This window comes from Miniopterus natalensis, chromosome 18 (genome assembly GCF_054644295.1).
Source record: "Miniopterus natalensis isolate mMinNat1 chromosome 18, mMinNat1.hap1, whole genome shotgun sequence".
NCBI classification, from domain to species: domain Eukaryota; kingdom Metazoa; phylum Chordata; class Mammalia; order Chiroptera; family Miniopteridae; genus Miniopterus; species Miniopterus natalensis.
Genome location: NC_142098.1, coordinates 8192150 through 8219458, shown reverse-complemented (window position 1 = coordinate 8219458; position 27309 = coordinate 8192150). Strand labels below are relative to the sequence as shown.

General features: G+C 40.8%; 2 protein-coding genes across 4 annotated transcripts in view; one reads left to right on the top strand and one right to left on the bottom strand.

Annotated features, from left to right (window-relative positions):
* FTO (FTO alpha-ketoglutarate dependent dioxygenase) overlaps positions 1-20074 on the bottom strand; it is a 316814-nt gene extending 296740 nt beyond the window's left edge. For all 3 annotated transcript variants that reach the window (XM_016221020.2, XM_087827442.1, XM_087827443.1), the window contains exon 1: positions 19983-20074. In XM_016221020.2, the coding sequence (XP_016076506.2) occupies positions 19983-20027 (45 nt within the window). In that variant the 5' untranslated portion in view covers positions 20028-20074. The remainder of the gene's footprint in view (positions 1-19982) is intronic.
* A 261-nt stretch (positions 20075-20335) lies between these two features.
* Positions 20336-27309, top strand: part of RPGRIP1L (RPGRIP1 like) — an 85020-nt gene continuing 78046 nt past the window's right edge. Inside the window, exons 1-3 of the mRNA XM_016221053.2 lie at positions 20336-20409; positions 23008-23099; positions 24688-24832. Of these exons, the coding sequence (XP_016076539.2) occupies positions 23015-23099; positions 24688-24832 (230 nt within the window). The 5' untranslated portion in view covers positions 20336-20409; positions 23008-23014. The remainder of the gene's footprint in view (positions 20410-23007; positions 23100-24687; positions 24833-27309) is intronic.

Below are 27309 nucleotides of genomic sequence, written 5' to 3'. Positions count from 1 at the left end.
CACTCCTTTCCTTTTAGACCTGAGCTTTTACCTGAGTCCAATGTGAACGGAAACAGGGCAAATGAAAAGGAGTCCTCCTTAAGACACCACGGAGTCAACTCATGGCACTCATGCTTTTGAGGGGCAATGCAGAACAAAAATTTAAATGGATTCAAACACAGGTCAGCTCACAAATCAGTCGCAGATTCATCATGAGGAACAAAGGTAAACCAAGAGGCAGATCCCTGAGCAGATCCTAAGAAAAACTTGACAAGGATAAGAGCCCAGTGCTCAAATTATTAAAATATCAGCAAGGTTTAAACTATAGGCAAAAGAGAGTGTCTTATCTGCATCTGTTGTCAACCCCATGTTCAGAGAGCTGGGCTAAATTCCCTCCTCAGCCTTCCTGCTGTGACTCTGCAGGAAGGGGTCCCACCCCCTCCTTTCCCGCAGATGACATGTAAAATTGGCTGGACATCAACCTGTGGTCATAAAACCCATCCTTTACTTTCCGTCTTCAAATACCTTGTGGGGGGAGGAGGGTTATGGCAGTTGGCAGGACTAAGGCAGGTAGGCGCTCCTCAGGTCTGATAAAGTGAGCGTGACAGGGGAAGGACTGGACCTCATACCCTCTCTCTCTAACCCAGAACAGGGTAGATTTTTAAGAAATATCTGAGGAATGAATCAGTAAATGAACCCCTCAATATTCCTCGTCAAACTCTGAACTGGGAGGATGGACAAAGGAATATTCCCGAACAGCGTTTTCTTAGAGACAAATACATTGGTTCCATACGCTCAAAAGGTAAAGACAGTGCCCCATTTTCCCATTCGCCCACTATTACCCCCTCCCACTTCTCCACAGAGCCCAAATTTCAGTATCTAGAAGGCTCTTTCATAAATATATAAGATTCGGCAAGATTACAAAAAACTGTTGTTGCTGGATTCAGCAGCCTTCACAAGTAGTGGACTAGCAGCTCCTGTCAGTTCCGCGCTCCACAGGCCAGTAGAAGGGAGCAGAACTCCCACAAGTGGGGTGAGGCTCAAGAACGCGGCCCCAACCACTGTATCCGGTATTTGTTCCAGGTGCTCCTAGCGGCCAAGGGCCCGTTAGACCTAGACCAAGCCGGCTCTCCCTCCTCTTACTATGCGCCTTTTGGTTAGGTCCTCAGGGATCCAATGACGCAGCACCTAATTTTGTTTATCTTTCTAAATGAAAGCAAAAGCCCACATGCTCAGAGCTTAAATAATTTTAGACACACTGCTACTGCTCGTGGTGGCGGGGCTGGGACAAAGCTCACTGGAGGGAGTGCTTTTCTCTACGTCTGATTCTGTAAGGCAAGATGCTTCCCTGAAGGCTAGAAGTGCTGAGAGATCATTAGTCTGGAAGCCTGAGCTAACCCAGGCAGGTGGCCCTGCTTTCCCCCGTTCAGCTGAGCAGAAGCCAGACACACTCATTTTACCACACTCATTGTGCACCGAAGTGTTCAGTGCCAGGAGTGCCCGTTGCCTCCGGGTCATGAAATAATACTAAAAACTTTATAATCATTCATTGATTTAGTTTTCAGCATACTATATCATTTGACTCCAATGGGAGCATAAAGAGCTATTTGTGAGGTCAACCACGGTACAGACAGATGCTGACATGCTATTGATGGCGAGGCGGAAAGAAATTGCTAAATACAGCAGATCAATACCTCGTTTCACTGTTACAGCCTTCTGCAGACATAAAATATATATCTTTACAGCTACAAAAATAATAATAATGAAAGTGGGAGATAAATGCTTCCCTCAAGGTAAACTATTTGATTAGCTGAGGGCAAAGGTGACAGCAGCAGTTACACTAAAGTAACTTTATTGTCTTAAATAAGAGCAGGAGGAAGAGCAGGAGGTGAAGTGGCAAAATGAATCGGGGCACTTCACTGGTTCAGATATAACTCTAAAACGCTCGGCGCTGGGTAAAGGGCCACCAAAATCAAAGATTTTCCTACGGTCCACAAGTGTAGCTGCCTGAGATCTAGTCTGCCGTATGGAATTACACAAAACGCTTCTAAATAAAATGTTTTCCATGCTGATGGAGAGCATGAGGATAACTAAATGCTCTGTAAAGTAAAAAAAAAAAAAAAAAAAAAAAATCTCATGTTCTGTCTCTATGTGCTTCCATTTGCCAAGAAATGTTAAGAGTCAATCATGGTTGGAGCATCGTCCCGTGCACCAAAAGGTCGCTGGTTCAATTCCCGGTCAGGGATATACCTGGGTTACAGGTTCGATCCCTGGTCAGGATGCTGCCTGCGGGAGGCAACCAATCGATACTTCTCTCTCACACGGGTGTTTCTCTCTCTCCCTTTCCCTTCCTCTCTCTCTAAAAATCAATAAAAACATTAAAACTAACCTGTTAATCTAAGACTGACTTATATGATATCCATCTCCCCAGAGAACATGAGAGATCTTAAGTAATATATATACAATACCACCTTTTAATACCAATAAACAAAATAAGTTAGAAATAAAAAATTTTAAAATCTCAGTGCAAGGGAAACAATGAAACTGTACTGTAACTATAACTAAAAGGGAAGGAATATTCATATATTTATTTTTCTTCCAAATAAGAATTTGTTTTAAAAGACTGCTCTGAGACTTATGAAAATGGAAAAGAACTTTTATCAGTTTTATAATTTGTTATTCATGTATGAAAACTACACTACTTTTTGCCTGTAGTTTGGGAAGAGAGCATGTTTGTCTCCAGCTTTCTTCCACAGAGGCAGTGGGCTCGAACCAAAGAGTTCACATCCTCAATCCACACACATCCATGTCCATGTCACTAACTGTGTGCTGACGCAGCTGTCTAGGTCACCCCAAGTAAATGAGAAGTTTTTTTTCATAGTGAACTAGAAATTCCATGGTTGGGTACAGGGCTCCTAGGCCTCAATATACTTAAGGATCCCTCAGTAATGAGCATTTGAAAAGTGAGTCTTGGAAATCATTTGGTCAACAAATATGTAGCGTATACCTGTCAACAAAGTTCTGTGCTAGATATTTCAGAGGACACAGGATATACATATATTTTTTTTAATAATTTCTGCTCCAAAGAATTTAATCATTTCTGTATTGAGGAATAGGGCTGGTGGAGTAGTAGATAAGACAATTGTAAAAGCCTTTTATTTTAGCCTTAGCCAGTTCAACTCAGTGGTTAGAGCACTGGCCCACGGACTGAAGGATCCCAGGTTCGATTCCGGCCAAGGGCATGTACCTCAGTTGCAGGCTCGATTCCCGGCCATGGTAGGGGTGACTGCAGGAGGCAACCAATCGATGTGTCTCTCTCACATTGATGTTTCTCTCTCCCCCCCCCCCCCACTCTCTCTGAAAAAAGCAATGGAAAAGATATCCTTGGGTAAGGATTTTTCTAAAAAAAGTCTTCTATATTTTATCATATTTATATCTACATAACGTTTATTGTTCAAATTTCTTTTACATTCATTATCTCTTGGCATCTCAGACAAAGCAGAGAGGGGAGCTGATGGTCATGCCCCTTTCACAGCTGAAGAAACAAGACAGAGACTGAGGGCCTCATATTCGGGAAGACCAAGGTAATGACAGATACAACCCTAGAAGTTCAGCCTCCTAACTACAGTGAAGTACTGCTTCACTACATCAGCTACACTCTCTAGTGAAGAGCCATAGAAACAAACAAACAAAAGATACACAACAAAACAGACTCCCAGAAACAAAGAACAAGCTGATGGTTGCCAAACGGGAGCAGGGCGGAGGGATCGGTGAAAAGGTGGACAGTCAATAACAGTGTGATAACGTTGCACAGTGACAGGTGGTTACTAGACTTAGAGTGCTGATTACACAGTAAGATATATAAATGTCAAAACACTGTTGTGCTGTGAAACTAATAAAATACTGTATGCCGACTATAATAATAATTTTATATTGAGTGTAGAAGTCTACACAGCACAATGAAAGTTTTGGACTCGGTTAATCCCTGGGTAGGATGGGTGGGTGGGTGTGGGTGGGATCAGTGGGGTTGGTATTCATGCAAGAAAAACTGTTGAGTGCCTATTGTGTTTAAGACTTAGTAAGCACTGGAGTGCAAAGGTAAACAGTCTGTATAATTAAGAAAGGGAGAAAGATATTACCGAAAAGCATTACAATGCTGAGTGGTAAGTCCCACAAACATGTGCACAAGTTGCTACAGGGAAACAGAAGAAAAATTATTTCTAAGATTTTGCAAGCTAAGATTTTCCATATTTAAAAATAAAAATAAATGAATTAAGCATCCATCACAGTAATTTAGTGGGGAAAAAAAAAAAAAACTAAATAAGTTTAAGCAAAGCAAAAGAAAACAAGAGAGACAAATGTAGAAATTAATAAATTAGCATAAACAAATTTAACAGCTAGTTTTTTTTAAAATGAAGAGAGAGACCACACAGGCAAATATAACCAGCTTTTGAGTAGAATACATGAATACAGAAAGCTACCATTAAAAAGGAAATATGAAGAGTATGAAATTTTTTAAATTATAAAACTCTCTTAGTAAACCAGAGAACATTATGTTCAATGCTGTGCCAATAAATCTGAAACCTCAATTTGTGAGAAAACTTAATGGCCAAATTTATTCAAGAAGAAAAACTAAATAAAATAACTAGAAAAGATATGAGAAAACTTATCCAAAAATTATCTTCCCCAACATCACATGAAGAGTTTTACAAGGAATTTAACTCAGACTTCCAAGGGACAAATCCTGATGCTCTGTAAATGGCTCTCGAGTAGAGAAGGAGGAAAATGGTGTGACTCACTTTATGACACAGGCTCAACTAGGACATCAAAACCTGACAGAAGGGCACAAACAGGAACGTTTCTCAATATTTTTACCCATTTTTACCTCCCTCTACTGTTAGCTTATCCTCAGCAGCCAAGAGAGCTTTATTAAGTTACTGACTGTAGTTTGGACTGTGACCATCGCATATATGTTAAATGTAACTCACTAAAGATTCTGATATACCCCCTGGGGTACCACCCTCCAGCTTCTTCGACAATCACTGCTATGATCCGTCTCACTTTCCTAACTGAATGCAAAAAGGGTGAATTCAGTACTATGTTAAAAGGCCAATATATTGTGACCCAGTAGGATTTATCCCAAGGAATCAATATTAGAAACTATATTAATAGATTATATTCTATCAATAGAAGTAAAGGCATAACCATCTAAATACATGTCAAAAATATTCAATAAAAATTCATCCTCAGTCCCTAGAAAGAAAAGCAAACTAAGAATAAAAGACTATTGTCAACAACTATCACAATACTAGAATCCCAAAGCATAGCTATTAAAGACATGAATATCTGCTATCACCACTAGAGATTCTAGACAATGTAATAAGGGGAAGGGGAAGGACAATATAATTACTGAAAGAGGAAAGACCGTATTATATCTGCAAATGATTAAATTATCTACCTAACATACACCTAGAAAAGCCAAGACAATCAACCGAAAAGTGTTAGAATGATAAGGATGCCCTCTATATTGTGGCCAATTACAACAATAACATACACTACAAAGTTTTCCCATGTAGCACTTAAAATATATAATTTAACAATATCCCATTTTCGATAGTAAATGTGTAAAATACCCAAGAATAAAATCAAAAGGCAATAAATAGTAACTAACTGAATAAAATTTAAGATTTTTCTGAAGGACATAAAAGAAAACTTAAATAAACGTGAAGGTAACATTTTTGAATGAGAAAAATTATTTACCATAAATACCTCATTTCTTTCCCAATTAAGTTATAAATGTAGTGCACTAACAATTAAAATACCAAAGGGCTGGTGGAATACACAGAAGACCAGGAAAAAGTGATTTTTTAAAAAAGTTTATCTGGAAAAAAAATTTGTCTTCTCAGTGCAAAAGAAAAACCAAGGAACTTCTTAAGAAGAAGACTCCTGGGGTTGCACTGCCAGATACTGAAGCATCATAAAGCTCTAATAATCAGAGTACTATGTCAAGGATAACAGACAAAACAAAAGAAGCAGAATAAAAGATGTGAGTATTTTGGCATTCAAATTAGCCAGGAAATGCAGAGGGGATACCTGGTTAAGCAACTGGGAAGAAAAAGATGGATAACTATACCATACACCAACTAAATTCTAGATGCATTGCAAGAATTACATGAAAAAAACTGAAACATAATAAAATATCTAGAGGGACATATGGGTGACCACCAATAGGATATGCTGGTGGAAAATTTTCCCTATATAGACATAATGGAAAGCTTTTCAATAACAAAAATATGCAAGTGAAAGGCAAGCAGGAAACAAACTAGGAAAAATATTCCCATCGAGCCCAGTCGGGCGTGGCTCAGTGGTTGAGCGTCGACCTAGGATCCAGGCGATCAGGGTTCGATTCCCGGTCAGGGCACATGCCCGGTTGTGGGCTCGATCAATGACTCTCTCATCATTGATGTTTCTATCTCCCTCTCTCCTCTCCCTTCCTCTCTCTGAAATCAATAAAGATATATTTTAAAAAAAAAAAAAATTCCCATCGAATGATTAACAAATAATATTCCTAATCTATGAAGTGTTCTTACAAATCAACAAGAGAAGATAAACAAATGTTAGCAAAACAAACAAAGGTTATATAAACAAATCGATCACAGTAGAACTGTATTTGGCCAATAAATACGGTGGGAAGGAATTCAACCCTATATCTAATAATTAAGAAATTGCAAATTCATTCAACAACGAGCTCCTATTTCACCTTGCCCATGTTGGCAGATATTTTTATGATGACTCCCAGAATGGAGTGGAAACCGGCATCACCTCTGTGGGTGGCATTTGACAATGCGAAACAAAAATATTTATGAATGATAACCCAACAATCCGCCTTCTTTTAATCGACCCTATGGAAAATACCAGAGATTTGCACAGAGATTTAGGTGCAAGAATTGTCAGTGAAGGATAATTTATAATAGCAGCAAAAAAATCTATATGGTGAAACACTATATAATTGTAATGACATGAAAAAATATTCACAATAAAGAGCAAAGCACAAAATATGCACATTATGATTCCAATTGTTTAAAATATATCTTATATAAATATGTATCAAATATATTTTAGATGAAGTTGGGATCATGCTGCATATATTGCACACATAATAGGCATAATAATAATAGTCTAAGAAATACACCAGTATGTATACTAAGTAGCACAGTGGTTACCCCTGGAGGATTATAGCAGACCTCTTTTCTTCCTGCTTGGTATTTTCCTGAATTTTTAAATTTTCCTAAAATAACAAATTATTATGTAATCAGAAAAAATATCTTAAGTAAGAAATTCTTCACTATCTTATATGCCATACACATTGTGGTCATACATTTACAAAGCTGCCTTTCATAAGTCACATGTGAAAATAATTTCATTACCTATAGTAACATCAATGATAACAATAGCTAATGGCTACAGAGCACTTATATATGCCAATAACTATCATTATACTTAATACTAGAATAATAATATTCTTAATACTAGAATAATTCTTAAAGCTAGAATTCTAGTATACTTAATACTAGAATACTGATATATGTACATCACTATTCTAAATGCTGTATGTATATTAAATCTCTTAATTCTCACAGCTATTATTATCCCCATTTTACAGATGAAGGTTGAGGCTCAAAGACGTTAGGTGACTTGCCCAAGATCTCTCAGCCAGTAAGTAGGTGAGCGGGAGTGTGGGGCAGAAAGGCAGCCTGGCCCCAAAATCCAAGCCCTTAACCAGGGCAGGCTACTGTCTCTCCTGATAAACTGTACTCTAAAACAACAAGACTGATTATACTATAAATGCCAGAACATCAACAATCAAATAAGCGATATCCCCTTCCTTCAAAGTAGTCTCCATCGGAAACTCTACACATACCCAAAGATGTGGTCACTGATCAAAACATTTTTAGAAATCCTTCCTTTGTCTCCAGGGGAGCAGTAAACAAGCCTCCCATGAGGAAAAACTGAGATCTCTTTCAAACAGCTAGGAATCATTCACACACAAGTCTGAAAGTGTAATTAAACGCTACAATTCTGCTTCTGGTAAAACGGCAAGAAAAATGGAGGACCTGATTTCACTACTGTGCCCGTACGTGGCATCCGCTCCCAGGAACTACATTCACAAGTGGATTTTAACATTCACCATACTGCGTTCCTGTAATTATTTGTTGGTATGCCTATCTTTCTACAGAGCTGAGGTCCTCAATGGCGAAGACTGTATTTTATTCACCCTCGAGTGTCCAGCCCCTACCACAATTCCTGGCACAGAGGCAATAACAGAGGACGAATTATTTCTGAATGAACTCTGTGGGGAATGCCACAGAAATGCTTTAAGCAATGACAATATATTAGAATAAAATACACACACACACACACACGCACATATTGCCAAAAGGGCATCTGAGTCTGTGTATAAATAAACATATAATGTATGTGGGGACTATAATGAAGAAAAATGGAAATTTTAAGGAATGACTCCTAAAATTCTAAGTGTTAAGGAAGATAGAACTCAGGTTTTAACAGTTCTTCTTATAATTATAATAATATGTAGCTGTAGTCGTTTCTCACAAAACACAAGGAGCAGGGAGAGGAGATATGCTTCATTGTCTAAAAAGCAATCTACTGAACCAAGGATGCAGAAATAACCATAAACTTTCTCAGACAGTGATGCAAAAACCCATCTGCTGCACGGAAGACACCAGGATGCATCCCGCCTATGGGTTCAATCGACAAAGCACAACCTGGTGTCTGAAATATAAATCAAAGAGCCTTACATCTCTGGGATGTATTGACATTTGCTACCTGCAAATTTCTAATATGGGCAAGAAGGGCCTATTTTTATTTACAGCACGAACCACAGAGTGAATGTAAAACAAGATGCTTAATAAATCCAGAGGCACATTAAAACACCAGCATAACTCAGACAGCAAGACAGACACTCACTCCTTAATTAAGTGGGTGATGTTCCGCTTAAAACAAAAAGACAACCCTGGGCTATAGCTAAGATTAAGCACTCAGTGTTGCGAGGGGAACGCCACCCGTTTTCAGGGCAGAGGCTCTAAATCATGAAAAATAAACCATCTAATCGTCTGTATTCAATAGTCAGTAGACAGGACACAGACTGATTTGGATGAACACATTTTCAGTTATAACAAGTAATTTTACAGAGGATTAGTATCTTGATGGTCTGATCAATATGAGGCACGGCTGCTATTACGGATGAAGGGAAAATTGCCCCTCTGGTAATAAAGTGCGCGTGTCTCCCTCACCTTCATTTGCTGAGTCCATTACCGTAATGGTTCCCGCATTAACAGCTGGGGCAACTTAAGCAGCAGGGGTCTGATGAATGTAAAAGCTGGGCTCACGGGCCACTCGCCCACCGTCCCTGCCTCTCAGTTTGCATAGGCAACTCTGCCTGGCTGGTTCCAATCCGAGGATCGTGTTTTATGAGAACAATGACTACGATTTCCCAATTATTGTCTCATTAATAGTGTCATCAGCCAATACTGTGACTAAAACAAAAATAGCTCGCAGCATACTGGCTGCTGATTCGGCGAAAAACGGCACACTATTTACCTAAATAACAAGATTGACATGACAACAGGCTCGAGTCCACATAAGCAGTAATGTTGGCATTTGTCAGCCCGGTGCTGTTCTCAAGCAAAAAAATGCAGAACGTTCACGCTGACGGAAGAAAAAAATAAATTCATCAGCAACATTTTCCATCTCTGTTTTCAAAATATGGCCAACTGGAAAACAGTGAGACAATGGACGCTGTACATAGAAATAGAAAATCCATATGAGAACAGCCTTGAGACTTTAATCATGCCCAATTCGGCGGAGTGAGTTAAGGGTGCCACATCAGCCCACTTCGTACTATTATTGGAGAAACGCTGGCCCTTGAGGATCAGGCTTGAATGATCCCCTCACTAAATGAAGGTGTCAAAGGGCAGACTTAGGGTTAATGCAGAAATCAGAACTCTGAATTTTCTGATCACAACCTCTTAAGAAAACACTCATGCACTGGCGAGGAATCTCCTTCTCAGACCAGATGCAACCTAATTTGGTCCTTCAAACTGAGTTTTCTATCTGGTTTCTACCCACTGTAAAGGTCTCAACTGCCACTTATCCATATGGCAGTTCTTTGACATAAAAGAAGGCATGGTCACTTAGCAGGCAGGTCATTTCCAAAACTGCAATGATGGGCATGGCAACAGGACAGATGCATGTAGCATAAACAAAAACGCAAGCCTAGAGCACCGATGCAAGGTTCAGCTTTCAAACGTGCACAGAAACATTGTGCCAAGGAAAATGGTTGCACACAAGTTCCTACCAACGCAAATCTTAGTCTCCTCAATGGGTCCTGACCCAACCCACTGTCCCCAAGATTCCTCCCAGCTTACACTGGAATATCAACTGGTGAAAAAAATTTGTAAAATAATACAAAATCAGTTTATGTAACAGAAAGTTTAAGTGGATGGCTTTCACAGAACTCTAAATTCTCTAAACAGTGCCTCCTTTTAAGGTTCCAAAAGTACCATGTCAACTGTTAAGTTCTTCTCTTCTAGAAGTTACAAAATCACACTTTAAATATAAATTGATCAAGAAATCTACTACAACAAACTAACAACAACAAAGTACACTAAACCTGGAGGGTAAAGTCGCAGTTTAAATTTAAGAGAGAACAGTAGAAAACAATTGTTAACAGTTGCTAACGCATGTGTTGAGGAGTCTTTTTTTTAAAAAAATTTATCTTTATTGTTGAAAGTACTACAGATGTCCCCTTTTTCCCCCCATTGAACCCCTCTGCCCCGCTCCCACCCCACCCCAGGCCTTCTTCACCACACTATTGTCTGTGTCCATGGGTTATGCATATATGCATATAGGTTCTTTGGTTAATCTCTTCCCATCCTCCACCCCCCAAGAGTCTTGTTTCTCAAAATTAATACTTATATCTATGTTAAGTCATTTACAACCCATATTTAACCATTTTCCATTATTCCTTTCAGGTTCCAGTTCCACCTCTCACTAGTAGAAAACCTTGTATCAAATAACTGGAAGTTAATTCATTACCTTGATGAATATTTGTGGCATATTTACTCTGCGCCTGGCACAATGTTAAGTGTTAAGAATAGAACGGTGAATTACAAAACCAAAAAGACATGGTCTCTACTTTCTGGAAGCATACAGTCTTGAAGCTAAACTCAGCCACAATAAATACAATCAGCAGCCAGGGAGCCAGTGTGATGCGATTAAAAGTTAACGGGTAACGTGTATCAGACGCTGGAGGCTCCCAGCCCTTCCATCTTTCTTCAACAGATAAATGTCTCTTCAGTGTAAGACACTCAGCCAGGTAAAGTGGAGAGATGGAAGGATTAAAGGGACACCACTGCTGACCTCAACGAAGCCAAAGTTTGTTTCGAGTGCCGAAGTGTTAAACGTGTCAAAGAAGTGTCTAAGATGTTTTCCAAATGCCAAATTTCATTTTCAAAACCAACAGTAAGACTGCTAAGAAACAGATCTGGAAACAACAGAAAGTAACAAGAACTCGTTAGTTTAGTTAATTAATGTTCAATGAAGGTATTTAAACTGATTTGGAAACTGTGAACAAATTAACCCTTCTATCTAGAGAAGGCAAGCAAAAGTACTAAATGGTGATTAAAGCCCGCCCCATACACTGGAAGAGAGAACAAAAAAAAGACAAAGATAAATGGGGGGCAGGGGGCACAGAGTAGACTCTGTCAGGCAAAGTTTTAAGTTTTAATTTTCTTAAGTCCCCTGATCATTGGCCCACCACCAAAAATGCCCTAGATTTAGTTTCCTAAATTACCATCAGTTAGATTGGTGAAATAATCCAGGACAATCCAGGGTGAAGGTAGGGACCAAAAGAACCTTCTCAGGACCTCACTAAAATGCCAAACTGCAAAAAAATTAAATTAAAAAATTGAAGTAAAAAGACCCAGTGGGTACATACATAAATAGCAAACTTCCTTTTACTTAGTTACTATTTAAACTCATTAAACCTAACTTAAATATGTATCTTGTTAAATGATATTAAGACAATTGTCACAAAAAACAGAAGACTTTATTAATGATTTTTATTTGAAACAGCAAATTTGTCTATTCTGGATGTATTCCTTCCCTGACAAAAATACACATTACTTAAAATTATTATGTTCCTATTAAGTGTATAACCTTTTAGATAAATTTAAACTATTTCTATTTTCAATAATTTTTTAAAAGATGATCTTACCCAAGCCAGCATAAATAGGAAGCTAACTTGGAATCCAACACTCTCGTATTTTTTAACAACCTCTAGATGAGTTCCAGGCCTCTCATAAGGATATACCTTTCAACAGATTCTAGAAGGAACTCCATGCCCCCTAGAACAGACTACACAGGTTCTTCCCCAGGAAGGGACTCCATGCCCCCTAGAACAGACTACACAGGTTCTTCCCCAGGAAGGGACTCCATGCCCCGTAGAACAGACTACACAGGTCTTCCCAAGAAGGGACTTCACGCCCCCTAGAACAGACTACACAGGTCTTCTGAGAAGAGACTCCATGCCCCCTAGAACAGACTACACAGGTCTTCCCAAGAAGGGACTCCACACCCCCTAGAACAGACTACACAGGTTCTTCCCCAGGAAGGGACTCCATGCCCCGTAGAACAGACTACACAGGTCTTCCCAAGGGACTCCACGCCCCCTAGAACAGACTACACAGGTCTTCCCAAGGGACTCCACGCCCCCTAGAACAGACTACACAGGTTCTTCCCCAGGAAGGGACTCCATGCCCGGTAGAACAGACTACACAGGTCTTCCCGAGAAGGGACTCCATGGCCTCCACACCACATTCGACCCCCTTTGCTGCCATGCCCTGTTCCCATGGTAAAAGTCACCTGTCTACTGTTGGCACTCGCTTCATTACTGACCTTCCATAGAAGGCAGCCAGTTCCATGGGACCAAATCTGCCATATTACCATGTGTCCCCAGTACTAAGTACACTCCTTGACACAAGTTCCTCATCTGAACCACAAAACACAATGTTTGAGTGACTATTTTCTCAAATCTCCCAAGGGTGGTACTTACCTAGTACCACTGGAGACACACGGGAGGAGCCAGTGGCACCCTGATTGGGTAGGTCTGCCCGATTAGACACTCCACAGAAGCTTGCGGAATGATCCAAATACAGGCTAAATACCTACTGGGGTCAGGTAAGTGATGACAGCAAAGAGAGGATGGTGATAATAGTGAAATTATATTCCCAGTGTCTGACAGGTGCAAATTAATTCTTCACAGAATAAATGAGTAACTTTAAATGTAAACCCAAACGGTGAGAAAGGCACCTGCATGATGCCACTGGGTGCCATCTGTTTCTCTGCACTGATGAAGACCAGTCCCGAAGGATCCTCCCACTGTGAACCCATCTTATTACGGTCAAGCCTGGAAACTCCAGGTCCCTGGGGAAACCTTGATATAACTCAGGTCATTATAAACCAGATTTTATATTTTAAATCCATATAGGTATTCTCCTTAGACAGGCTCACTTGTGGGACTCTAAATTCTGACAGCAAGAACTGCGTCTGCTTTATTTACCATTGGTCCTCACCTCCAATATGTGCCTAATACAGAGTAGGCAACACATAGCATATGTAAAGGCCAGGGGGCAAGATAAAGCACAGGAGGTGTGAGACAGGGCAAGGGTGTCAAGGTCTGGGCCACTGGACAGAGGATCTGCTCTATAGAGACTCCCACTCGGGGCTGACCACTGAAAGGGCCGCCTGGCCGGCCTGGACAGAGAGGCGGAGTGGCCCCGAGCCTGTTTCATTCAGCACTTAGGAAGAAAGGCGGGCAGGCCAGCCCCCATGGTCACTTTAATTCGTGTGCTACTCCCGCTGGGGTATAGGGTTCTCCGGAGGATAGTTTCAGTTCAGGTGCACACTTGGTTCCAGGTTGTTTGGGCAGCAACTTGTCTCTGGGACACCAGATTCAGGGCCTGACCTAGGTCTAACTCTGGAGGGCTGAGAATGCCAGCAGGCCAACCCAAGACATCCTCAAGTGACCACCTCTGCTCTGGTTGTCTGTTGTCAGGGAACCCTGGACCACTGACAGTGTTTTCAGAGGCTAGAGATTATGGAATCAGTGTCCACCACCCTTTAGTTTCTGTGGGGAGTAGGATTTTGTGCGTGTGCGTGTGTGTGTGCGTGTGTGCGTGTGTGTGTGGACATCTGCATTTGCCTTGTCTTAGGAAATTATTTGCCTTGTCTCAAGGCCCAGACCTTGAGACCCTTGCCCTGTCTCACACCTCCTGTGCCTTATCTTGCCCCCTGGCCTTTACATATGCCATGTGTTGCCTACTCTGTATCAGGCACATATTGGAGGTGAGGACCAATGGAAATGTGCCCATTATGGGAAACTCAACCGTGATCCCTGAATGCAGCCCCTTGAGGTACATTCTCCAGAATCTGATCAAGACCCCAGGCAGACTTCCCTGGTGTCTGAGTCCTTGTGGGGTTCATTTGGTTTGGGGACTTCCCTTTTGGTTGTCTTAGGGAAAAAGGCTTTGAGAGGTTCTCTTGGTAACTTTGGTTACACTGGAAGTTTGTTTTGCCTTGATTTAGAGCCAGCCACTAGATGTGATTAACAAATAGAAATTAATGAGGGGTTTTCCGTACCTGCCTCACGGCTAAAGGAATTTTAAAATGAAGCTTTCAGGTCTCTGGTTCTGTCTGCCTATGTGTGTATGTTTGTCTACCTCCAGAGGAAATTATTAAAACTGGTTTTTATAACAAGAACTGTTTATTTTACTTAATTAAGCACTTAGATAAATTAAGAAATATAACATACTTTTCAGAATTATATGGGCTAGGAAATCATTTAATGTGAAAACTAATTTAAGTTTTTGGAGTTTTATTGGGGTTTGCAAAAGTAAGTTCATGACTACCTCTGTTACCTACTTTTGGCTTTTTAATACAGATGTAACTAAAGAGGTTTGTAGCTATATTAAGGAAATATATGTTTCTAAGAATTATGAAACATTCGCCAAAGAGCCTCTATTTCTAGAGGTTATAAAGTTATTCACAAATTTGAGTTCTGATTGTCACTGAAATTAAGGTTTCTAAGGGTTACACAAATCTGGCTTTTGGTTATCACTAAAATTAAGTTTTCTAAGGGTTAAAAATTCAGAATTAAAAAAATAATTTGCTTTTCATGTATTAAGCTGGCTAAAATTAAATTGATATATTATTAGGGGTCTTTAATTAGCTTTAATGTCAAAAGTGTACCATACGCAAAGTCAAAACTTAATGTTATCTCCTATATTACTGGATGCTTTGAATGAGGAATTTTTTTTTTAATATATCTTTATTGATTTCAGAGAGAAGAAGGGAGAGGGAGAGAGATAGAAACAGCAATGATGAGAGAGAGTCATTGATCGGCTGCCTCCTGCACGCCCCCAACTGGGGATCGAACCCGCAACCCAGGCATGTGCCCTGACCGGGAATCGAACCCTATCTCCTGGACCCTAGGTCAATGCTCAACTGCTGAGCCACGCCCAGCCGGGCTGAAGGAGGAATTACAAAAGAAGAAAAGGTAAACCCCTCATCATCAGGTCTTTAACTGCTTAAGTACACTGCATCTTCTTCATATTGGAAAAACTACAATTTTCTTTTAACAACACTTTGACATCCCGTATTTGCCGGCAAAATCTTTATCACCTTGATTAAGTGAATAAGTTTTAAAGTATTGTTATCTATGATTTTATTTGGAAAATGTTTCAATACTTTTGATATGTTTGACAAACTTCCCAAGATTCAAAATTTAAGGAGAGCCATTTTCTTGACCTTTGATATTTTTAAGAACTTAGGAGTTTTTCAGAAGGATCTCTGAAACACCTCAAAGATTTGTTTTCTCTCTTGATAAAAGGGGGGAATTAAAATACTTAGGCCTATCTGGTAAGTTAAATTACAGGAAACACTATCAAATAAGTGATGGTAAACCTTTGATTATATTTAGAATAATAGGTTATATGCTTTTGGTAGAAGAGGGTATAGGAAATAGAGATACACTCTTGCTGAAGGAAAGGAGAATGTCTTTAGATAAGGAATAGTATAAAGGACATGGGTCTTACTGGCAAAGAAAGAAAAAGGAAAATAATTTTGTCCCAGAATAAAGTGATTGTTTCATAATGAGGAGAGAAAAGATAGGGCAAAAGTAGAAAGACATATGTAAGCTACGGAAGGGCCGTGCGTATTGCAAAAGGTGTACATACACTGCAGAAGGTTCACAGAGGAGAGATCCTAAGATGTATGTATATGGACTCTAACCATGGCCATTTTTAAGTCTTGCCATTTACAGACAATTATTGTTTTACACTGATGCTTTTACAAAAATGTTTGTACAAAGATGTTTCATCTTCAGAGATATTCATGGAGAAAACTCTAAAATGTAAAACTTCAGGTACTCTTAACTAATCCATGCGTGACTAAATTTAAAGGTATTAATTCCTGGATGTTTACTGCCTGGTGATGTCAGTGCCAACAAAGGTACCAGATTTAGCACAAGCCAAATGATTAAACACAGTACCCACTAACACCTCATGGTTACTTAATATCTTCAGCTGACTGCCCTCAGGTATTGCCTCTTGATTCGGATCCATTCTTCAAACTAAACTTAATTTTGTCATTATAAAAATTTTTGCTATTAGAAATCTTTGTTTATTTTGCATAGCTCGATGTTACAAAGACACCCCTCTGATAAATGCTGCTCAGTGTTTTAAAATGATCACTACTAGAGCCTATAAAATTTTCATATAAGAAACTACAGATGTTTAAGAATGCCTTTCCTTGGACAGGTATTACAATGACCGCCACAGCAGTGCTAGACAAGAGAATTGCTCTTGAAAACATTCTAGCTAAGCAAGGTGGGATTTGCTCTGTTGTTAATACCTCTTGTACTTGGATAAAACACCTCTGATAAAATAGTTAGAACTAAATATAATCCAGGCCCTGTCCTTAAAGAAACACGACCACAAAGCCTTCATGTGTTCTGGTGTTCTTGTTGCTCAAATGTGGCCTAAGGCTCCTAAGGAAAGAACAAACTACTTTCTGTCCTACATGGGACACAAGAGGGTGAGAATGGGCCCTCCTGGCCTTAGGGACTGACAATGCCATGAAAAATCCAAAATGAGCCACCTGATAGTAGAGGACCAATGATGTTTTTAATAACTGATCAGGGTTGGTTTCTGATAATTGATCAGGAATGTTTTCAAGGAAAGATCTTGATCAAAAGAGAGAAAATGGAGCCAGAGCTGTCATACCAGAAGAAGTGTCTTACACGTAATGTTAAAAAGAGGAACAGGACTTATAATTGCTGGAGTGGTTTTGATAGTGGAGACAATTTGGGGGTTGGCAGGAGGAACTCAGTAAAAGTGACCCTCCACAACATAACTTGGTTTCTCCTGTTCCTAGGAACCCTTACTCCTAGTATCTGTGAGCCAATTAGGAAAGGTAACTGAAAACTTGAATAAAAATGCTAATCTGATTTTGCCTACACCAACAGATACTAAGCTGCACCTACATAACCCAGGGAACTGGGTATATTTAAAAACCTGGAACTCAGGATCCTCGAAAGATCAACTGAACCCAATATGAACAGGTCCTCATTTGGTGTTACTAACAAGTCATTCTTCTCTTAAACTACAAAACAAAGCTTCCCGGATACATCACTCTTGAGTGAAACCTGCTATTTTTACCCTGTGGGGACAAGAAACCAGATACACAGTACTCCTGTGAACCCCCGTCTGACCTCAACTTGCTACAAGGTAAGTGATGTCCAGTAAGTCTGCTCTTACTCCTAATAGTTTTTTCTACATTCTGTCTCTTTATGTACTCCTGTTCAGAACCTACAGATTCAATAGTCAAGCAGCCAGGAAATTTCACTCTTCTAACGGAAAGAGCTCCTCCGCCCACGTTCAGCGGGAAGCAGTTACAGAAGTATGACAACTCATCCCCAGTCCCTCAAGAATAAGGAGTACAAAAATCCCAGGGGGAATTCTCAGGTAGGACAAGCATCTCAAGGTCAGGGTGGTTCTTACTAAAAGATATTCTTGCTAAATGTTAAAACAGAGCACAGTATTTTGCAGATGCAGCTGTAACTGATGAGTCTGACAAGAACCCAACCTGACCTGATGCGAAGAAGAAGTCAACATGTAATTTTCCAAATCTGCATACAAGCAATGGCTAAGCCTCCCTTCCAGGAGACAGAGCTTTGGATGTGAATCCTGTTTTCTTTGCATGCTGCAAGTAAATAAAAGTACCCAATGACAACTACTTCTCGTTCTTTATTTAATGTTTTGGGTTTTTTTATATTGATTTCAGAGAGAGGGAGGGAGAAGGAGAGGGAGAGATAGAAACATCAATGATGAGAGAGAAGCATTGATCGGCTGCCTCCTGCAGGCCCCCTACTGTGGATCGAGCCTGCAACCCAGGCATGTGCCCTGACCAGGAATCGAACAGTGACCTTCAGGTTCATGGGCTGAATGCTCAACCACTGAACCACACCGGCTTGGCTACTTCTTGTTTTTGAACACCCCAGGGGAGAATCCCTTGAGTTCAGTAACAGAAAGACAGACTTTTAAGAAGGCCAAAGTGGCTGATGGGCAGAGAGCAAGGAGAGTGTCATGTCCAATGAGGCTGTAGAAACAAGTAGGGTCCAGACCATGGAAGCCATGTGAAGTTCTGTCTTTATCCTAAGAGCAACAGAAAGTCATGAAAGATTTTTAAACAGGTGGTTGGCAGAGGAGGGAGGGAGGAAATGAACATGATTAGATTTGCAGTTTTAAAAGATCATACTCCACACTGTAGAGAAGAGACTGGTTGTGTGGGAGGAGGGGGGTAAGGGGTCTAAGGAGAGTTGGGGTATAGAGTGAGTGTAGACCAGTGAGGAGGCTATTGTAACAATCCGTTAGAGAGGGTGGTAGCTTGGGCCAAGGTGGAGACGGAAAAAAAAGTGGGCGGATTACCAACATTCTTAGACAAATAAATAGGACTTGATTTTGGGACTGAGAGAAAGGAAAACACTCAATCCTTCTGGAACTCAAGTCTTCAGCTGTAAAACAGGACTGTTGATACTCCCTCCATCTGCATAAATATCTATCTTGCAATCTGCTGCGGTAAGAATAGGGGCTAATATAAATATTACGAACTTAATGCAAGCCTGATATGTAGTAAACGTTAATTTTTAAATTGCTGTTGCCTGGCCAGGGGTGCTCAGCGGTTGAGCATCAACCTAGGATCCAGGAGATCGGGGTTCGATTCCCTGTCAGGGCATATGCCCGGGTTGCGGGCCAGGCAGCCGATCAATGACTCTCTCATCATTGATGTTTCTCTCTCTCTCCCCCTCCTTTCCTCTCTCTGAAATCAATAAAGATATGTTTAAAAATAATAATAAAATAACATTGCTGTTGCTATTATTATTTTCAACCCATGGAATGGCAACTACGAGAGGCCGAAGCCCAAAAGTAGGTAACAGGATTGTCGTTAAATTCTCATACCTACTGTGCTGAAGAAGCGGGCCACTGAGACAACTGTTGCAAATAAACACACCTGACCTCGCTCCTCAGAAATCATTACCGAAGAGAACGCACAGCTGGGGTGGTCGCAGTCGTCTGAGAGCCCGGGAAACTGAGGCCCCAGGTGAGCTACGGGTCCGCCCAGGGAATGCGGTGCAGCACAGGTAAGTGGATGCCTTCCATCGCGAGCCGACCGACGGGACGGGGCCTGCCTCCCGGGCCGCACGAACCGACAGCCCCCAGCGTCTCCAGCTGCGGGGCTGACAAGGCCCTTTCCTCGCCTGGGCTTCAGACCGCGCTCCGCTCGCCGTCCAGCCGAGTCCTCCGGTTCCCTGCCCACAGCTACACGCGCACGAGCGGCCCCACGCGCGGGAGGGCCCCACCTACCTTAGCTTCGCGCTCTCGCTCCTCAGCACTCGGGGTCCGCTTCATGCTGCCGCCACAACCTTCTTCGCCACCGCCAGAATTGTAGATTCCCTCGCTCGGGTCCCCGCCTCCGGCGTGTAGTTCTCTCGGCATCCTGCCCCGGTCCACCGCCGTTCTAGCCCCGAGCCGCGAGAACTACCACTCCCAGGATGCACAGCGGGCACCCGAGCGCCCCTCGGGGTTTAGAGCACTAGACTTTTCCCAGGTCGGACAGCTGGGCACGCGTAGACCGCGACGCGGCCAGCAAGCGGGTTAGGGACCCAGGAAAACTACATTTCCCAGGAGGCAACGGGGCCGGCCATGTTTTCCCATGCTGCTCTCGGCCGGCGGCGCGACACGCCGTCGGCGCTATAGCAACGGTTAGCTAAACCGCGGGGAGAGAGTGGCGGTGAGTACTCCAGGGGAGGAGAGGGCGTTGGAGGTGGTCGGCCCCCTGCCTGCAGCGCCCGCCGGGTCCCGGGGCCTTGCTCTACGGCCTGGAGAAGGCCCCGGGGTTCCGCTCGCGTGAGAAGTAGCCCGGCACGAGACACCCCACGTCGTCAGGCCTGAACCACAGCCCGCCCATGACCCCCACGCCCAGCCCCGGTTTGAAAATTTATATCCCAGACCTAACCCCTCGCTGGTGACAGCGGATAGAAATTGCAGCGCGTATCCAAGCCCTTCCTCAAGCAGGCTGCGTGAACCCAGCCGGCTTGTTTGCCCGGGGCTCGGAGTTGGTTAGCACACCCTGCAGCCTCCCGAGTGGCCTGTTGTTTAATTATTCATAACGGTCTGTTCATCGTCTTATTTCCCCCAGAGCCTCTGAGCTGCATAAAGGCCGGGACTTGGTTTACCATTTTAGTCTCGGGGCCAGGTATTCATTTATTCATTCACTCTCTAAGTGTTAATGCTGGTGCCCGCCGTGTGCCAGGCTCCGTACTGGACCAGCTGCGACCAGGACAGATGCCCGTCTCAGGACACTCGCTCCTACCCCCGTTAGTGTAGACGAGCGAGGAAAACGAATAAAATCATTTCAGATGAGAGATGACGGCTATAACAGAAATAAACAGCGATGAGGTTGCGAGGAAGAACCCCCTTCACAGGATGGTCAGGGAAGTGACTTTGGAGCTGAGCCCCAGAGAGTGAGGAGCCAGCAAAGGCCTTGAGCAAGGACGGGGAGCCCTGGGGTGGAGGAGCCTCGGGGACAGCAGTGAGGGGAGCACAATGAGCAAGGGGGGACGGCTGGAGGTGGCGGTGGAGAGGCCTCGCAGCATTGCACAGGGTTGCTCAACCTCAGTAACGTGTGGGGCCAGGTAACTGTGATTCCTGTGCACGGAAGGGTGTTCAGCATCACCTGTGACCTCTAGATGCCGGTAACACTCCCCCTTCCCAGTAGTGATAATAAACAATTTTCAAGAAAGACTGAACAGCTACTTCTTAGATGTGTGACATGGGGCAAGTTACCTAAGCTGTGTCCCCGTTTCTTCATTTGTAAAGTAGGAATCATTTGAGTAACAACCTGACAGGGATATTTGGAGATATTTAATTAATTCATATAAGCAGAGCCCTTTAGAAGAGTGTCTGGCACGTTTTAGTAAGCACTCAATAAATGTTAACACCATCATCGTCATCATTGTTATTGTCTTTAAAGCTACCAAATCTCTATCACAGAAAAGTTACCCTTTTTACAAGCGTCCTGTGTTGAAACTTCTTGATAATTTGGTTCCTAAGACTGACCTGTTCTGTAGCACTGTTTGCAAAGGAACTAGATGACCGCCCAGGCATATGTCTGTCAGCTGTTTATGGCACAGCAAAATGCAGTGGTTCTCAACCGTTGATCAGTTATTATGAAAGTTGTGAACCCTCTCTTTAAAAGATATTGTGTATACACAGAAGCACAGAAGGTTTTATAAACCACCTCTGGGTCCACAGACACTGAAGCTCCATGAACACCATTCATTCATTCCAGCTATTTAGTGAATGTCCACCATGTGTCCAGCTCTGTGCCAGCCTCTGAAAATACAGAGATGAACAAGACCTTGCTACTTTCTTGCACTTTGCATTCTAAGACCAACATTTTAGAGATTGACAACCTCTGCCTTAGAGCATCTGCATTGACAATTCTCATTTGGTTTTCAGGGTAGATTGAAATGAAAATATAATTTATTTATTTTTTTTAGCACGCTAGACATTGTATGGACCACTCACATCCACATACAAAACTAAGCCACTGTGGTGTATCTCTGTAAAAAATAGAAACTCTAAAAATGCCAGAATTAGCTGGACAGCCTGTATGTTGAAGGAGGAAGCCCTGGGACCTAGGCCTCATGGCAACAAAGACAGAACACAACAAAAACCAACCCACTGGGTGAATTTATGAAACCTCTTTTGCAAAACTTGGAACTACCTGCTCATTTGACATCAAACTGAAAATTAATATTCAAGTAATTTTTCATCCCAGGCAAATGTGCTAAATGCTTTTAATTTACTGTCTCACTTGCCCTTAGCATAACTCTGTGAGATAGGTATTATTTTTTCCATTTTTAAATTAAGGAACTGAAACTCAGCAAGATTGGGTGACTTGACCAGCTACTAAGTAATAGAACAACCATTTGAATGAAGTTTCTGACTTGAGTTTTTTCCAAGATATCTGCTTGCTTTTGGGGACAGGGAAGGGGGTGGGGGATGGAAAGAGGTGTTTCTAAATTTAGGGGAGTTTGTTGTATTTCAGATAGAGGAATAAGAAGAAGAGAGAAGGAAGAATGATAATCTTACCTCATTTCCTAAGCAAACTACAGGAAATATACTGTTGAAAGGAACACTGTCTCCATGATTCAATGTAGTATTACTTTTAAAATAGAAGCTTTCATCTTCTTCAAGCTGCACATGTGGGCAATAAGATGTCCATTAAAGTTCTAGTGCCTTATTCATTTTATTTGGTTCATTCCATTGCATAGTTAATGTTATAACTTGGAAAGATTTTATTTGAATTTTCTTTTCTCCACAGATAGGCCATGTCTGGTCCAACTGATGAGACTGCAGGAGACCTGCCTGTGAAAGATATAGGTCTAAACCTCTTTGGAGTAGGAGGGTTACAAGGTATGGCCAGCTGTTATTTATTACAGTTATGAACTTTGATCAGTAACTTCTTTACTTTTAATTTAAAGTATTTTTGATATTTATACAAAGGAAGCCATTTAAGTAACTATATAGCTCTTGATTGGACTAAACAAGAGGATGGAGTGTTTAGAACAACATATGGTATTTTACTGCATGCATCAATTATCAACAGCTCATAGAAAACGTAAAATCCCCCTCTGTTCTGATAAAGAATTGTTATAAATCATCTTTTTAAAATTCCACACATCAGTAGAAACTACAGAGTATCAAGCCTCCAACCCGGATTGCCTGGCTTAAATCACACTCGCCATTAAAATGTTTCTTTATGTTTAAATTTTATATGGGAGGAAATGCCATATTTAAAATTTTTTGTCTTTCAAGTAGATTATCTCAAAATGGTTTGTTTATCCAAGTGATATTGACTTTGATTTATCAAATTAATATACATTAAAGGTTTTCTTTATCCTTTTATATCTTAGGGGTTGCTACAGAGCTAAAAAGCACTTTCAAATTAAGAAAGGAAAGCACAGCTTTAAGGAACAACTGAGAGTGTTGGGCTCTGGTTTTCTCTGTGCGTGCAGTGTGCAGTCACGCCACTGCATTTGTCACTGAGAAGGCTGTAACGAAAATGTATTCCTCAAAGGCATGTTCATACACCTGGTAATGAGAAGAGTGCCAGTGGTCACCTTGAACTACCACAGAAAGGTGGTCAATGCATTGTTCATTGAAAAAGATAGATTTGATTATACAGCTTTTATTGTTCAAAGCAAAAAATGTGTATAAGCTTTGCTTTAGATTTTTGGCAGTGTCAGGGATTCAAATACAAATAAATTTTAAGTGTGCAAAGCTCTTTATTGGGATTTGATACCCTAAGTTCAATTCTTGCCCTCAGATACCCACCAGAGGGCTTTAATCTTTGTCCATTTGTTCTTTGTTTCTTTTGGAGGATTGCTGAAAATCGACTGACCTCACAGTGATATGGAAAGTACCAAACTTAAGCATATGTAAAAAAATCATATACACATGCTAAAAGGTATAAAAGTTCTTTAAAAATATTTAAGATAGATTATAAATAATTTGTGAAGGATTTTTTTTTGTTTGGTCTTACAAATTTTATAGTTTCTTTCCTATAACCCAACACTCATGGCTCAGAAAAATATCTTGATCATGTTACAATCACTAGATTATTGTTATGACTCTTTGTAAAAAAAAATACTTTTAATTTAGTTTTTTCAGCATTCAGCATATAAATCGAAAAGCTTTTATTGAATCAAAGTTCCAGCCTACATCTTAAAGAATGGTTATTTGAATACAGTTTTGAGTGGATACTGTTATTGTCCAGATCCTTTAATATTGCATATAAAGTATTAATAGCAAAGGTTTTTATTCTCACCTCCAGTCGGTGATGTGAACAATGCTATAGTATTTTCTAAAGCAATCTTAATTGTAGGGCACAAAGGAAAAAATCTGAGATGAGTGCATCAGATTTCGTATTAATATCGACAGGTATCGTTTATGGAGACTAGTTTAAGTAATCCCACTATTAACGACCTTGGCGTTTTTGCAGAACCTTCAACCCCACGGATGATGAAGTCTCACCAGGCTGTGTCACGAGTCAGTCGAGAGGAACTGGAAGACAGATTTTTGCGTTTGCACGATGAGCACATTTTGCTCAAACAGCACGCCCGCAAGCAAGAGGATAATATTAAAAGGTTAGGGCCAAACGCTTTGAGCCTTTCCCCGCTCGGTAAAGTTTAGAGGATTTGCTTTCGTGTAAACTTAATTGCAAACTCCACCTTGAATCCTTTCTGTAGCTAGGCAGGTTGTAAACAAATACAATTTTTTAAAAATGGAAACTCTTACAAACTAGAATAATAAAACCATTATGCATGTTTATTATGCCTGAAGTTGCTGTTCGAAAGGAAGAGCTGTTAGCTAAGAGTGCCACGCGTGTGTCATGTCTATAAATAACTTTGGGTTTAATATTTACAGTTTAATAACCAAAGGGCCAAAGCATCTGTTTTTTAAATGTCTTTATTTTAAAATGAAAGTTTTAAAAAGTAATTAGCTATTTTAACTTGTCAAAATGCATGTGCCCTTAAAATTTAGGGTTTATTAATGAAAACATTACTTCCATATCTGGAACATATTTAACTCTGCTCGAGTCAGTCTACAGTCTATATTGATTTCAGAGTCTCAACTGTTTCTGAAGAAACAGTGTTATTTTTGATTTGCATGCATACATTTCTGCAGACATGATTTCTTAAGAGTAGATAGTCTTTCATGCTTTCTTGTTCAGAAACACTATGACTAGCTTCTGAATGGGCGGCATGAAAAACAAAACAGTGCATCCACATCTAGAAGCAGGAACAGGTCTGTACTCATATTTCTGTTCTAGGTTCAGTGAAAAAGTAGGGCAGCTGAGACAGAGGATAGGGTTGCTTTCTGCTTAGAATTTATTGTAAAGGGGCGATTCTAGTTCAATTTCTGCTCTGTGGACTTTGTTTTGATGCCCCACTGACCTGCTGTGTGTGAAGCTTTTATGTTGAGTCGGGTTTTGAGTCATGAAGACGTCTTTTTTCAAGACACGTGACTCACCTGCCTGATTCCTTTTCTGACCAGTAACACACACGTCAGCCTGTCAGAATGAGGAATGTGGTCCATCACCACAAAACAATTCTTTTTCTTTGTAAGCATCATTGGTCAGTAAAAGAATTGAATTCACAACCTTGACCTCATTAGTAATTTGTCCTAGCCAGAAAATATAAAACAACTTAATAATGAGCCATGTAGTTTAATGGAAAAAGAACTGGGCTGCGAGTCAAGTTGTTCGCATGTGTTCTATTTATCTCTCTGCCACTAGCACGTGATATGTTCAAGCCATTAACCTCCTGGGATTTTATTTTACTCAGACCCGAGGGAATGATCTAATGACCGTTGTGATCCAAAGCTCTAAATTTCTTCTCAATGTCACACCACTGACACTACCTAGGTACCTAGGTAAAACTGCCTTTAAATGTATACTTAAGATACAATTAGTGCCACTTTAGTATAAATGTAGATTTGACAAACCACCTTTTCAAGTAAGTACTCATACTTCACCTGATCATTTATGATTTATTTACATAAAAAAAATGAAAATTATTGCTCTAACTGGAGAAAGAAATGCAATCTTATGTTTCTTGACAAAGTATACTTGAATATCTTTGAAGGAATGTGCTTTTCTTGCCTTAAAAAGTGGGGCCATTTCTTTTTCTCTGGGTGTTGACTGCTTTTTCGTATTAAATCTGTGTCTCCTGACTGTAATCTCTATCTCTCAAATCTCTCTGTAACAGAAGATTCAGATATCTAGGTTGACATCTCACTTACATGGCTACCATATTTCTAGGAATGAGCCAATGGGTGAGGCTCAGGATCCTAAACTCTTTAAGAGCTATGAAGAGTTTGTGGCTCTGTTGGGCTATGATACCTGCCCAAATTTCCCAATGATATATCATTCTCTGGATTCGGTGGAAAAGGAACTAATCCATTGATTATTTTACTAGGGTGTTTGTGGTGCTCTTGGATCTTGGTTTTTATTATCCTGGATCCCTTATAAAGCATGTTTAATGGATGTGCCTCAAGGGAAAGAGAAAACAATCTTAACTGATTATGTTATGCATAGCTCTCCCTGGTGCCACATGCTGTAGGCTGAGAAGCCAGGAGTGTAGATAGACATGTATTACTACCGCTTTTACAGAGGACTCTGCTTAGGGCAAACAGAGGTGGTTCTGTGACATCCCAAAGCTATTAAGGCTTTTTTTTATTTCACTTTTGTTCTCTTAAGTAAAAGCTTCTGTCCATAACCATGCTAAAATAAAGCAAACTCCGTTTAAAGAAAAATGAAGTGAGTTTTTATTTTCAATCTCCTGTCTGGGTCTTTATAAAAATAGATTCACTATAAACTAGAGGCAGCTATTGAAGATGTGCGACCAATTTTGTAAAATCTTGAACTTGTGTCTCTCATCAAAGCCACCTTTTCTTTCTTGTCCTGCCAAGATTTTTCCATTCACTGTCAGGCATGTTTTCTGTACGTGTATATTACATCACCCCCATGTGCCCTTTCTGTCTTTTGTTCTGTCTAACCAGTTTTTATCAAAACTTAAAAGAAGCAAAGGTATAAACTCCTGAGATGTCAAAAGCACAATTT